Below are 13157 nucleotides of genomic sequence, written 5' to 3' on the forward strand. Positions count from 1 at the left end.
ACCCTGTCTCCTTCATAGTGTGGGTGTTTAATACCCACATAAAGGAAATACCTGTGCTGGGAACGTGAAAGCAAAACGCATAATATCCTACCGTGTTGGAGCTAGAAGGGAACTTGGCGACCACCATTTTCCAGATGGGAAAACCCAAGCATGTTTGTCAACATTTATGGGATTGCGTATACTTTCAGAATAACTTTAAAACTGCCTTTTTTTTTTTTGGTCTCACTTTTGCAAGTCAGACTGAAATACCAAGAGACAAACTAGAATATATTAAAGCTCAAGTTAGTATTAAACCTCAACTAGATTTCTGATGTCCAATTTTAGGACACAAAGAGGCCTTAAAGCTTGGCAGGATTTACTGTTCATCCTTGTACAAGGCCATTGCTCTGCGGCAGTGGAACCTAACAAGCTCTTCACTAGTTTACATAAAAGGCCATTGCTCTGCGGCAGTGGAACCTAACAAGCTCTTCACTAGTTTACAGAATAGGTTGGGACTGGCACTTCATAAACAGAAAATCATGTCCAGTCCTGGGTATTTATCCAACCGGCACAAACACAGCGATTCTACCCAGGCACCGAGTCAGAACCACCAGGTCCCCTTTGGAAGGTTAAAAAGGACTTCAATTCCACGTCAGATAGAGCACAGGAAGCAGAAGTTTCCCCTGTGAGTTTCCTGCATCCCTAGCTCTGCTGCCGCTGCCAGCCCTGGTCAGCAACCGCAGTGCGCCCCGAAAGCAGCCTGCACAGCTTGCAAGGGTGGGTACGAAGAGGTCAGGCTACCGCCCACATTGCGGGGCGTCCTGCCGAGACGAGGAAGCCAAGAAATCAGGAACAAATCGGACTGGAATTAAAAACCACCTCATGCAGGTTCCACGGGCCACCTCCCTCCATTAAACAGCAAGGCGATTTGTATCCCTTCCTGACCTGCTCTCCGAGGAGGGCAGGGAGAGGATATACGGCAGGGGGAGGCAAGAGAAAGAGGAAACCGCTTAGGAAAGGACGTATAACTCCTTTAGCTTGGCGAGCGGGCGCGCGCGCGCGCACACACACACACACACACACACACACACTAGTGTAAGCAACACTAAAAAAATCCCTCAAAAACTGGGCATATGGATTTGGAATTGTACCTGATATAATTTTTTAAATCTTAATTTCTCCCCTTATTTATTGGCTCATTTCCTAAGAGGTTGCTCCTTTCCAGGTGCTGGGGAACTCTGATCATCCTAAACGAATACAAAGGAAAACAATCAGATGAAAAAACAAAGAACACCAAAAACTGCTGCGGGGAGAAAAGGCTTTGCTTCGGAGCCGGCAGTGGACAGCAGAGTAGGTGGAAGGCGAAGCCGCAGCGGAGGAATTCGGTTAGTCCAGGACAAATGGGGGCGTGGCGCGCGGCTTGGTCCCGGGAACCTCCGCCAACAAAACTTCTGAAGGTTCGCGGAGGGGGCGGGGGGCGGGGCAGAGCGGGGGAAGGATGTAGCGACTCCGGAGGGAGGGAACCGGGGCTCTCGGAGGGGTCAGGGCTGCGAAGGGCAGAGCGGCGTCGCAGAGGTTTGGGAACCCCTGATCCAGCGAGCGGCTGGCTGGGTGGAAGTCAGGTCCCCGGGGATCCGGCTGCCCTGGCTGTCAGACGCCCCAGGAGCCGCCGCAGATCCGGCAGCGCTCCGAGGGGGCGAGGCCGCCGGCTGTGGTTGGCGGGGAGGGGTGGGCGGAGTGGGGAAGGGGCGTCGCCCCTGTCGCCCCCGCCCTCTCCGATGTCATTGGGCGGCCGCCTCGGGGTCCGCGCCACCTTTTCGCCGTCGCACCCCGCCCTCCCCGCTGCGCTCGTTCGGGGGCCTGTCCGGCCCTGGCCGTTGACGTCACCTCCAAGTTTGCTGCCCTCGGAGCCCCACGTGTGGCTGCAGCGACGGCCCGGGAGGCGGCGAGCGCAGTGGCCACGGCTGCTGACAGGTCCCGCGCAGCCCGGCTCGTCCACGCCGCTCCCAGGTGGGGCCCGAGAGCCGCCGGAGCGGCTGGGCGCGCACCAAGAGGGTCGGACGGCTCGGCGCGGGTCCTCTGGCTCCCGCTCGGGTAGAGGGACTCGGGGGACCTCGCCCCGGGGCCGAGAGCGCGCGCCCAGGCGGGCCGGGGACCGAGGAAGCGGTGGCTGGGAGGCACAGTCCCCGCCGCGGTCTGCAGCGCACGGAGCTCAGCGGCCTCGGAGCCGCACGTCCCCTCACCGGGACCGAGCGAGGGATGCACGATCGCTGAGCTGGGACTCCCGCCGAGAGGCCGTTTCGGCCCGGGTTTGAGACGCACGCCTTCGCCACCGCCGCCGACACCCCCATTCCGGCGACTCTCGGGGACCGGGGGCGCCGAGCGTGGCCCCGGGCTCAGGACTTGGGCGATTCTCAGACTATGGTTTCTTAAGCACGGCACCACGTCCCCCTTCCCGCCCCCTCGACCGGAGGCTGGGATCCAGCGCGGGGCTCCGGGGGCTCCGTCTCCCCGAGGAGCCTCGGCTGCCGCCGCCCGGGCAGCTCGCACGGCCGCAGGGGCGCAGGGCGATGTGGCCTCCGGCCAGCGCGCCGGCCCCCCCGGAGGATGCCACGGCACCTGGCGAAGTCCCGGCCTAGCATGGCCAGCGCGCTGCCCGACGTCGCCTCCGGCTAGGATGGCCCCTCCGGCCCCGGCCGGCTCCCACCCCACCTCGACCGAGCCGCTGTCCCGCAGCATCTTCCGGAAGTTCTTGCTGATGCTCTGCTCCCTGCTCACATCCCTGTACGTCTTCTACTGCCTGGCCGAGCGCTGCCAGACCCTGTCGGGCCCCGTCGTGGGGCGGTCGGGCGGTGGCAAGGAGGCGGGGGCCCCGGGTCGCGGCGTCCTGGCGGGAGGCGCGGGGGAGCCGGTGGCGTGGCCCGCGGTCGCGCGAAGGAAGCGCCTCCTGCAAGTGCAGCCGTGGCCGAGGCGCCGGCCGCCCGCGCTGCGGGACGACGGCGAGGTGGCGGCCTGGGAAGAGGAGACCCCTGGCCTGGCGGGGAGTCCCGGCGGCTCCGGGGCCGGGAGCAGCGTGGCCGAGACGCCGCCGGGGACCCTGGCCCTGCTGCTGGACGAAGGCAGCAAGCAGCTGCCGCAGGCCATCATCATCGGCGTGAAGAAGGGCGGCACGCGGGCGCTGCTCGAGTTCCTGCGCGTGCACCCCGACGTGCGCGCTGTGGGCGCCGAGCCCCACTTCTTCGACCGCAGCTACGACAAGGGCCTCGCCTGGTACCGGTGAGCTGGGGCCGGACAAGGCGGGCAGGCGGGGGCGGCCAGAGCCCGGGGTAGGGGCTTGAGGAGCCCGTGGTGACGCCCACCCAGTTCATCGCCCTCCCCGGTTTCATGCAGAGGGCAGAGGGTCATCGGTAGTTGTCCTTAAGATGAGGGGTTTCCTTCCCCACCCTGCCTTCTCCCGGGGAAGAGGGAGCGGGTCGGAGGGAAATTTTGGCCTTGCAGATTTTGTCTTTAGTTCTTGGAATTCCCTTTTCCCCAAATAGCCAATCTCATCATTTTCTCCTGCTTTGTGAAAGTTTCCCTGTGCGTAGCTAAAGAGAGAAAAAAAAAGAAACATGTGTCTTTCAAGTTAGAAACCTGTTCACCAATTACTAGATACGTGACCTAGTGGATCCCTTTCCCAAGGAAGCCTGTTTTTATTTCTTCTTCATCTTCTGGGCGATTCCCTGCGGTTAACGCAGGCTTTGCCATCGCCTGTTTATTTATTTACCTTAACTCTTTGCCTAATTGTCCTAGGTAGTAAGTAATATAGACACTGAGTTAAAGTGTCAAGAACTAGACTCTAGGTTTTGGGGAGATATATGTGAGAGCAGCGTGCTTTAAAGATGGCTTCGTTGGCAATAACTTTTGTTTGGGGCTAGGAATGACTTCGTATAAAATGCTTTCTGTATTTGTAGGGAAGAGTACCTTTTGATTCTGGACTGGCAGAAACTTTTCTAAAGATCTCCAAACAATTCCCTTTAAAAATGAGGTAGACAAAATTTTTTGAAAGGAAGAAACGTGGGGAAAAACAGAGATCCTGGTTACATTGTGAAAAACCCTCCTAATACAGTGTAGGAAACAAGTCTGATTTAGGTCTTAATCTTAAACTTACCAGTCTTCTCAAATTCAAACCACCTTTAATAATAGAATAAGCCAAACTCTAATAAATCTTAGTGTCACCTGGATTTTGTTTGCCATAAAATATTGGCCTTTTTTTCTTTCCTCTGAGTATATGGAAAAATAGGCCAGAATTTTCCATTTTATAAAGTTTTATCTTGTTCATTAAATTTGCAATCTCCTTGTTATCTTGACTGAAATCATAGGACAAAAGTTACAATACCATTTAAATATATTTCAAAAGCCCACTCAATTAACCATTCATCCCCAAAAGAGAAATGGATGTGATTTGACAAGTTTATTTACTCGAGGGTCAAGCACAGGAAGCAAATTTACAGTAACCCAACTCATGAGAAAACATTTGGTCCTAAAAGTCGAACTAGAACATTAAACATGTTTAAAACAGTAACTTTCCATTTGTTGGAGAGGAAGACAAAACCACCTTCCCTTACTATAGAATATAGATCATTTAAAATCATCAGCCACTTAAAAAATCCCCTTGTGTTTCTGTCATTTATGTTGTATCCTCTGGGAAGTTCTTATAAAAATGACCTGTTGAATCTGGAAACAACAGGTCCTTCTTCTTAGCACAAAGGCAGCTCTGTTTTTTCCATCAAGGACACAAGAAAGAAGTGATTAAAGACCCCTAAAACTCTTATCTATAGCAGTTTGCATTGTATGTGGCCTGGTACAGGGCTATAAGTGAACACATTTCAAGCCGACTGCCCAAAAACATCTAAGACAATGTTGGACTCAGAGGTGCTATTAAATATGGTGAAACATTTAGTACTAAAACCCTTTATTTTCATTTTGCTATATAGCCTTTATTTCCACAAAGTAGGACTGTTTCTTCCTCTTCCAGCAATGAGTATTTGGGGGCACAGTATATCCACAGAGCTGGATCTTATTTTCCGTTGACCTTTCTGAGCTTGTGTAAGAGAAGGAAGGTTTCAAGGTAACTAGAAACACAAGTATTTAAAAAAAAAAAAAGGGAAAGAAAAAAAGAAGAAAAAGTCATGAACTTTGAGGCTGCTGTCTCGTTTGGAAACTGGAGGCATGCTATAAAGTAAATATCTCCTTGGACTGTTTACTTCGGTAGAGGAGTTTTATAAAGCAGTTTATGGTGGTTACAAAAATAACTGCACAGTAGACTTCATGGTTTGGTGAATTTAATTTTCCAAGTGTTGGAGCAGTGTCTTTGTTTTACCATTTGCAGTGGTCTTTTATTGGACGCATAAATTTAAGTTTAAATCAATTACATGGAAAACTATTTAAGAAGTCCAACCTATGGGGCCTGGATTATGAGATTATTTAATGAAACTTTGCTACAGTTCTCTTTCATCTCGGCCCTGAACTTGGAGTTAGATGTTTGTGAAAAAGACTGAAGACTTACTTACCAATGACAAAAAATCACACAGAACGCCATTTAACTGTTAGGCACGTTTTAGCTGCTTGTGTTTAGCCAGTATTTTAGGTAAAGGGATTCGGTAAGACCTTCTTGAGTCAGCCCCAAAATTGTAATATAGGGTTTCTAACACACATTTATGACCAGACACGCACACACACACACGAACAGAAAGAACACCCTAGTATTTGAACCCTGAAGTGAATTATAGAAGAGAAAAAAATTTGTACAATATTTTTTACAATAATTTAAAAAAAAAATTTGTACAATATTTTCTCTCATTGACATGGGAGAATCATGATGTCTAGCCTTGTTTTTTCGCCCAGTGAAAATTCTCTCAATTTGTCGTAATAGTTTGTTGTGGCAGCGCCCCCTACCGTCCTGACAGTGGGACAGATCTGTTGCTGCTGCGAAGTTGGGAGAAAATCTCTTGGAAACTGAGTTTGAGAGTTAAAAATGCCCGTTGTTAGGATGTGTCAATAAATTTCTCTCTCTGGGAAAAAAATTAAAAGTACTTTATAAACTACATCCCAAGAACAGTGTAATCAATGGTTTCTTCGTTTGGACAAATGTGTAGTAAAGGCCAAGAAAACGAATTTATTTAAAATCTCTAAAAAGGAAGTTATTCTTATTGATTTAAAAATGTCCTAATATTACTCTAAAATAAATGAAATAAATGAACATTTTAATATGCCGGGAAATTTGTTGATGATAATTTAGGACGCTTCAGTGGACTTTTCCGGATATGAAACTCCGCTCTGATGGGGTTTAAAAAAACATTCCACATTACTTAATTTAGCTGACATGATATCAGGACAACAAATGTCTGTGGCTTGCGTGTCACAGGAAAGCAATCCTTCACTGTGAGCGGTCTCCATTTCCATCGGATGTGTGATGGGTTCCTCAAGAAAAGGGGGGAATTGTTTCATTACCTTCAGAACTTTGAGATCTTTTCTGGAAGTTAAGACCAAATGCGTGTGCTGTGGTTCAAGAGCAGGTGACCTTGGAATTCTAAAAGAAGCCCCCTCCCCTACTCTGCCTGTATATCTGCACCAGCTGGAGGCCATGGTTATTTTTCTCCTAAGACAAAAGATAACTGTTTATAAAGTACTTAAAGATATGTGTGTGCTTATATATACTATGTACATATATATATTTATATATGTATATGAATATAAACGTTTGGATTCTGTAACACTTCAGTCTTTTATTTGGGGACAAGATAGTAAGTGTTCATCATCTAATCTCCTGTGCTAGCACGTATCTTTCCTATATTTCGACTCATTTTCTTTAGTGAGACTGGGTGATTTCCCCAGAGAAGAATGTCGCTAAACTTATTTTACTCTGTAGCATCCAGAAAGATCAAAGATTTCTCAGCTTGCAGTTTAGGAGTTGGTCCTTTCCGTGGCTTCATCAGAATGTGAAGTTTTCTGGCCCTTCCTGATCACTGCCTTGTTTATCAAGTCCACGGGAGAGGCAGGCTGAGCAGAGGCACTTCCGGTTCCTATCGGGGGTGATCGGCATCTTGGAGCAGCTGGGAGCAGCTGCAGAGTACCTCCGTGCGTACTTTCCCACCCTCCTGAGCCACCAGCCCTTCTACATGAAGGGTTGGAAGTGAAATTCGAGCCAAGGGAGTCTGGCCACCCATGCAAGGTCCTGGGGACTGACATCCAAAGGGGCTCTGTGTCCTCAGAGGGAAGCCAAGGACCTTGGAAGGGATAAGAGGTGGGGGGGGGCGGATCGTGGAGAAGCAGCTTTGGGCCCTGAGTCTAGGGTACATGTCTGTGGTGGGGGGAGGGGAGGGCCCAATTTCTTTCATGCATTTGCTCCCTGGAGCCCTCAGTGACTGGACACTCTCCATCAACTGTGAGGTTGCAAAGAACCCCTTTGAGAAGCTACAAGCTGCCATTTTGTTTGCCCCGGGTTCATCTCCCCAGTAGACCAACCCAGCAGGACCAGTCCAACAGTCTCATTTCTGTGTGTGTGTGTGGCGCACGAGGTTCACGCATGAACCCATACACACATGTATGCAAGAGTAGGTACCCAGTAGGTGGGGAAAGTGATAGAATTGATCACAGAAAAGTTATTTAGTGGTTGGGGAACTTCTGAGCAGCATCAGACACCCAGGGGGAGCAAGGTCTAGGATTATTTAGTCCAGGCATTAAAAACAACAATAGCAAAACCATGTTTGGTGTAGCCTGGAACTGGAATACCTTGTGTGAGTGATTATGCCCTTGTAGTGATGAGGTTTATCAGGTGCTGATGTAGTGTGTGTGGAATGCATGGCCAAGTTGGAGCGAAAGCCCTCCACAATATTGGAATCTTCTGCCTTCCTCTTAAAAAAAATCAAGAAATGCTCTGGCCCAAATATTCGTCTCATAGAATTTCTGTTGATTGGCCCAGAAAGAGTACGTGCCAAATCTGTATTCTGGAGGGGTCATGAGAACAAAATAAGCCTGTGCAATTAATGGCAACAGGGGCTGACCTTACACAGGCCAGATGCTCACATCATAGTAGGAGAGTGTCACGGAGCAAACAGACTGACTTGGTATAAACAGCAAAGGCCTGCTATCTCTACGGGATGCATTTGAAGGACTGCACATCACCATTACCATCAGCCACATTGCTGCACTAGGTTGGGAACTTGATAGACGTAGCGATTTCCCTCAGGGGCACGTCTTCCTCCCCCAAGGAGCAGGAACGGGGCTGATAAAGAGCATCCTTTCTCCGTGTGCTTCCCAATGATATTAGACTCGAAGCTTTTAGAAAGTTTGTTTTTCCTTAAGTGATGAATCATAATTGTGGAAATGAGGTTTCTTATTAAAACATATGCCTTTGATGTGTTACCAGAGGAAATTGCACCTAAGTAATATTTTAGCTCCCTAGTCTTTGCATTTTTAAGAATGTCTTAAAAATGTTCGGAAGCACTTTAGAATCCTTGCTCATTTGATACAGTTTAAAAAATCTATTTGGAGGGGGAATATTGATATAGTTAATAAATAAACTTGAGTGAAATGAACTTATGTGAAAGCAGAACGTAGAAACTGAGGAAATGCTGAGTTCAGAGAATTGAAACGTCTTCCCAGCTGCTTGCCTCCAATGATGCAACTGCTGATTTTATATATCACTCATGTGGTCATGACCCTTACGCCTCTAACATTTACATTTATTCTGTGATTCCTTGAAAGCTGGATTCCAGAAGTTCAGATTTGCTCAGTTTCAGAAGCTGTCAGATGGCAGTAAATGTGAAAAAGAAAAGGGGAACTGCTTAGTAAGAAGGAAGTTTAGTACTTGCAGTTAGTTTAGTACTTGTGATATTCTCACAAAGGTTAAAAAAAGAAAATCCTCTTCCTGGTCTCTTTTGAGAGCAGCCACTTTGAATGTGACCTGTAGCGCCACCTAGTGGGAGGGAGAGTCAGCAAGGAACTCAAAAGGGTGGACTTTGAAAACCTCATCATGATCAGAGTATATTTGGTCTCACTTTAAAAAAAAAAAGTCATCCTGGGTAGCACTTACAGCCCCTCTGCCTGAGCCGGCTCTTTCAGGCAGGGTGGTTATCCTTTGGAGAGAAATAGAAAAGACCTGCCTTGACAATAAACCTGAAAAAGAAGAGAGAAGTGATTAGGAGATTTATATTAGGAATGTGCGTGCCTGAAAGGAATGCCATATGCCCAGATTAGTTTTGTTAGTGTGTTTTGCCTCTGTTTCTGAAAGCCAGCTTCACGTGAAAACACTCCCAGATGATTTTATTTCAACATCAGTAATGCAGTCTTATTTCTATCCCCGCGTGGTATAGGCTCCGGAAGAGGGTCCCAGGGTTCTTAACAGGCAGCACCCAGAAGCCTGTTTAACCCTTAACACACCTGAGATAAACTTTGGGAAGGTCCACCACGTGGGACAGTTTTATAGGAAGGTGTTTTCGGAGTTCCAACGGGAGACTGTTTCCTGTGACTTTGGTCCAGGGCCTGGCGAGGGGGGGGTGAGCAGGTACGCACTACTATATATAGGATAGATCACCAGCAGGGACCTACTGTAGAGCACAGGGAACTCTACTCAATATTCTGTGATAACCTATAAGGGAGAAGAATCTGAAAAGATTAGATAGATATGTGTTTACATCTGAATCACTTTGCTGTACACCTGAAACTAATATAACATTGTAAATCAACTATAATTCAATTTAAAAAAAAAAGTAAGGAAGGGGGAAAGGGGAACATGGGAACGCTATGGTGGAGGAACCTGGCGGACCCCGCTGAACCAAGTGCTGAGGGTGACGTTCCCTAGTTGCCGTGTTGAGATCTTGTATCCCCTGGTGTAAGGCAGGGAGGAGGGCTTCACCTGTGGGGTTTTCTTCCCCTAAATCCTTGACCCCCATCTATCATGAGAAAACGTTAGACCAACATGAGTGGACGGTACAGCCGCAGAATACCTGACCAGCATTCTTCACAAATGGCGAGATCATGAATGACAAGATAAGACCGATAAACTGTCACCCTGGGAGGGGAAAAAAGAGGCTAATTGCTAATGCATAAATACAGTCTGGTACCGTCGACGGGATCCTGGAGCATAAAAAGGGCATTGGTGGAAAACTGAGGAAATGTGACTGATGTGTGTGGTTTAGTTCACAGTGTCACACCAAGGTTGATTTCTTGGTTTTGATCCTTTACCAGGGTTATGGAAGATGACAACCTCAGGGGAAACTGTCTGGCTGAAGGGGTCTCTGAGATTTTTCTGTACTGCTTTTTTTTTTTTTTTTTTTAACAGTTTTCTTGTCTAGAATGATTCCAAAACCAAAGGGAAAAGAAGACCATTAACAAAGAAGGCAGAGAGTGTGAGGGGTCATCCCGAAACTCTCCACCCAGCCAGCCCTTGACTCCTCTCCTCCCCAAGGCCCCCAGCACCAGCCCGCTGGCTCCCTCCACGCCAGCACCTGTTGCTCCAGGCATGCTGACCTCCCCCTCAGCTTATTGCATAATACCATTGGCTCAGGGCCCCCCTCCTACTCTCTTGTCTCTGAAACACGGACAGAGACTGTTTTGTCTTTCTTTCTCTTCTTTGTGGTTGGCAAGTGTCAAGTCGAGAAGGTATAAAAAGTCACCCAGCCCTGACTGAATCCCTCTCTGCCTGGAGAGAAAACACTTTGACGGCGGTGGCAAGTTCTTGAGAACACAGAGAACTGAAGTAGGGGTCAGAGGAAAATCTGACGTGGGCATCTGGCTTTTTTGCCTCCAGTGTAGGAGGGGCAGTTGTCAGGGCTGGGGAAGCTGGGGAAGCTGGCGATGCGGTGACGCGATGGGGCCGTGCCTGGGGACACTCCTTACAGCTAAGATGACAACACAGTCTGGGTCTTCTGGGTCAGCTTAAATGTTCTACCTGCTTACTTGCCCTTGTGCTTTAACCTTTGGTTTAGACCCTGGCTTACGGGATCTGCCACGGGAACGAAGCGGACCTGGAGCAATCACGGGGTTGAAGGAGAGGGTGGAAGGGAGAACATCCAACCTCCAGAGCGCTGGAGGACAGGACCTGGGCATCCTGGGGGCTCTTCCTGCTGCAGCAGCTAGGCCTGGGACGCCAGCATTATCAGTCTCAGAGTCCCTGTCCAGGTAGCGTGCTGGCATTTTCGGCCTCTGTTGTGCATCAGAGGCTCGGGTTTAATAGAGTCATGACAGTCTGCCTCAAAACATTTCCTTTGCTAGTTTTAAGAACTGTCAAAATTAAAATCAGGGCTTCCCTGGTGGCGCAGTGGTTGAGAGTCCGCCTGCCGATGCCAGGGACACGGGTTCGTGCCCCGGTCCGGGAAGATCCCACATGCCGCGGAGCGGCTGGGCCCGTGAGCCATGGCCGCTGAGCCTGCGCGTCCGGAGCCTGTGCTCCGCAGCGGGAGAGGCCACAACAGTGAGAGGCCCGCGTACCGCAAAAAAAAAAAAAAAAAAAAAAATTAAAATCTTATTTTTACTTAAGCAAAACAAAACAATACCTGGTACGTCTTGAGACTCAGAGAAATTAACAGTACTTCCTCTTAATCGTTGGCTCACTTACCTTGGTCGCATCTGTCTTATGAACCTGTATCGTGCAAAGGACAGACTACTAAATGCTTATGTAGATAAAAACAATTTCCGTGATTTAATGCCATTCTGGGCTTGTTGTTTGACATTTTTCCATCTTAGTTGGTATAATGCTTTTCTTCATGCATGTTGAAACTTTTTAAAAATAGCAAAATATTTGAACCCTGCAAAGTACATTTGACGAAATCTGTCATTTTAGTTTCTGTTTCATTTATTTTCACTCTAATTTTTGTTATTGCTTTCCTTCTTCTAACTGTGGGCTTGGATTGCTCTTCTTTTTCTGGTTCCTTAATGGGTAGAGTTAGGTTGCTTATTTGAGATTTTCTTTTTGCTTAATGTAGGCATTTGTCACTATGAACCTCCCTCTTAGAACTGCTTTTGCTGCATCCCATAAGTTTTGGTGTGTTCGGATTCCATTTTCGTTTGTCTCAAGATATTTTCTGATTTACTTTTTGATTTCTTCTTTGGCTCATTGGTTTTAAGTAGGATGTTGTTCAACATCCACATATTTGTGAATTTTCCAGTTTTCGGCTTGTTACTGATTTCTAGCTTCATACCATTGTGTTCAGAAAAGATACTTGATATGATCTCCGTCTTCTTAAATGTGTTAAGACTAGATTCGTGGCCAAGCATATGATCCACCCTGGAGAACGTTCTGTGTGCATCCTGCTGCTGTTGTATGGAATGTTCTGTATACGTCTGTTAGGTCTATCCGGTCCTAACTATTGAGCATATAGTTCAAATCCAATGTTTCCTCACTGGTTTCCTGTCTGAATGATCTATCTGTCATTTTAGATGTAAGGTAATAATAGCTGCATCTGTTGAACCCACACTGGGTGTTGCTAGATTTTGCTGCATGACCTGCTGCATGTAGTCTGGATACTTTTTTAATATGACTAATATCATTAGGTAGGTCCTATTATTTACTACTTTTATAGCTCAAGAAACTGGGGCTCAAAAAGATGAAGTAACTTGCCCAGGGTCATATAGTCAAGTAAATAGTAGAACTAGTGCTGAATCCAAGTCCACCCACCTTATGCCAATGCTTCACCGCTGGGAAGCATCATGTTCTCAGATGGAATTGCCCATGTGTGGTTCCTGCCTAGATATCCAGCCATCAGTGGCTCAAAGATGGTAGGGATTGAAAGCCTGTCCCATGTGATAGAAGGACTTGGACATGTTTGATTCTGGGCCTTAGACGTTTAGTTAAAAACTAGGCAACATATCAACATAGAGTTGACAAAGCGAATTTTTAAGTCTTTAAATATCCTTGTGAGTATATTGGCCTATCTGGAATAACTAAAACCACCTCTACTTTTTGTGTAATTCTTTTTTTTTTTAAGAAATAATATAATCTGATCACAGAGCTCATCTTATTGATCATATCAGAAATCCTGAGCCATTCAATTGATTTTTCACCCACCCATTGAAAAATAATCACCGTGAAAAGAACCTCTTTGTTTAGCTAAATGGCTGCATGGGGAAGCCAAGATATTGTCAGAGACATATGAGAAGGTGGCTGGCTGCTCCTGGAAGTGGGGCAAGGTGAGTTG

General features: G+C 47.6%; 1 protein-coding gene across 1 annotated transcript in view; it reads left to right on the forward strand.

The window, feature by feature from the left end:
* Window positions 1-2656: 2656 nt before the first annotated feature.
* HS3ST3A1 (heparan sulfate-glucosamine 3-sulfotransferase 3A1) overlaps window positions 2657-13157 on the forward strand; it is a gene marked incomplete at both ends in the record, with an annotated part of 87661 nt that continues 77160 nt past the window's right edge. The window contains one exon of the mRNA XM_082679641.1: window positions 2657-3255. Coding sequence (XP_082535767.1) covers window positions 2657-3255 — 599 coding nt within the window. The remainder of the gene's footprint in view (window positions 3256-13157) is intronic.

This window comes from Grampus griseus (genome assembly GCF_964374135.1).
Source record: "Grampus griseus genome assembly, chromosome: 20".
Classification (NCBI taxonomy): Eukaryota; Metazoa; Chordata; class Mammalia; order Artiodactyla; family Delphinidae; genus Grampus; species Grampus griseus.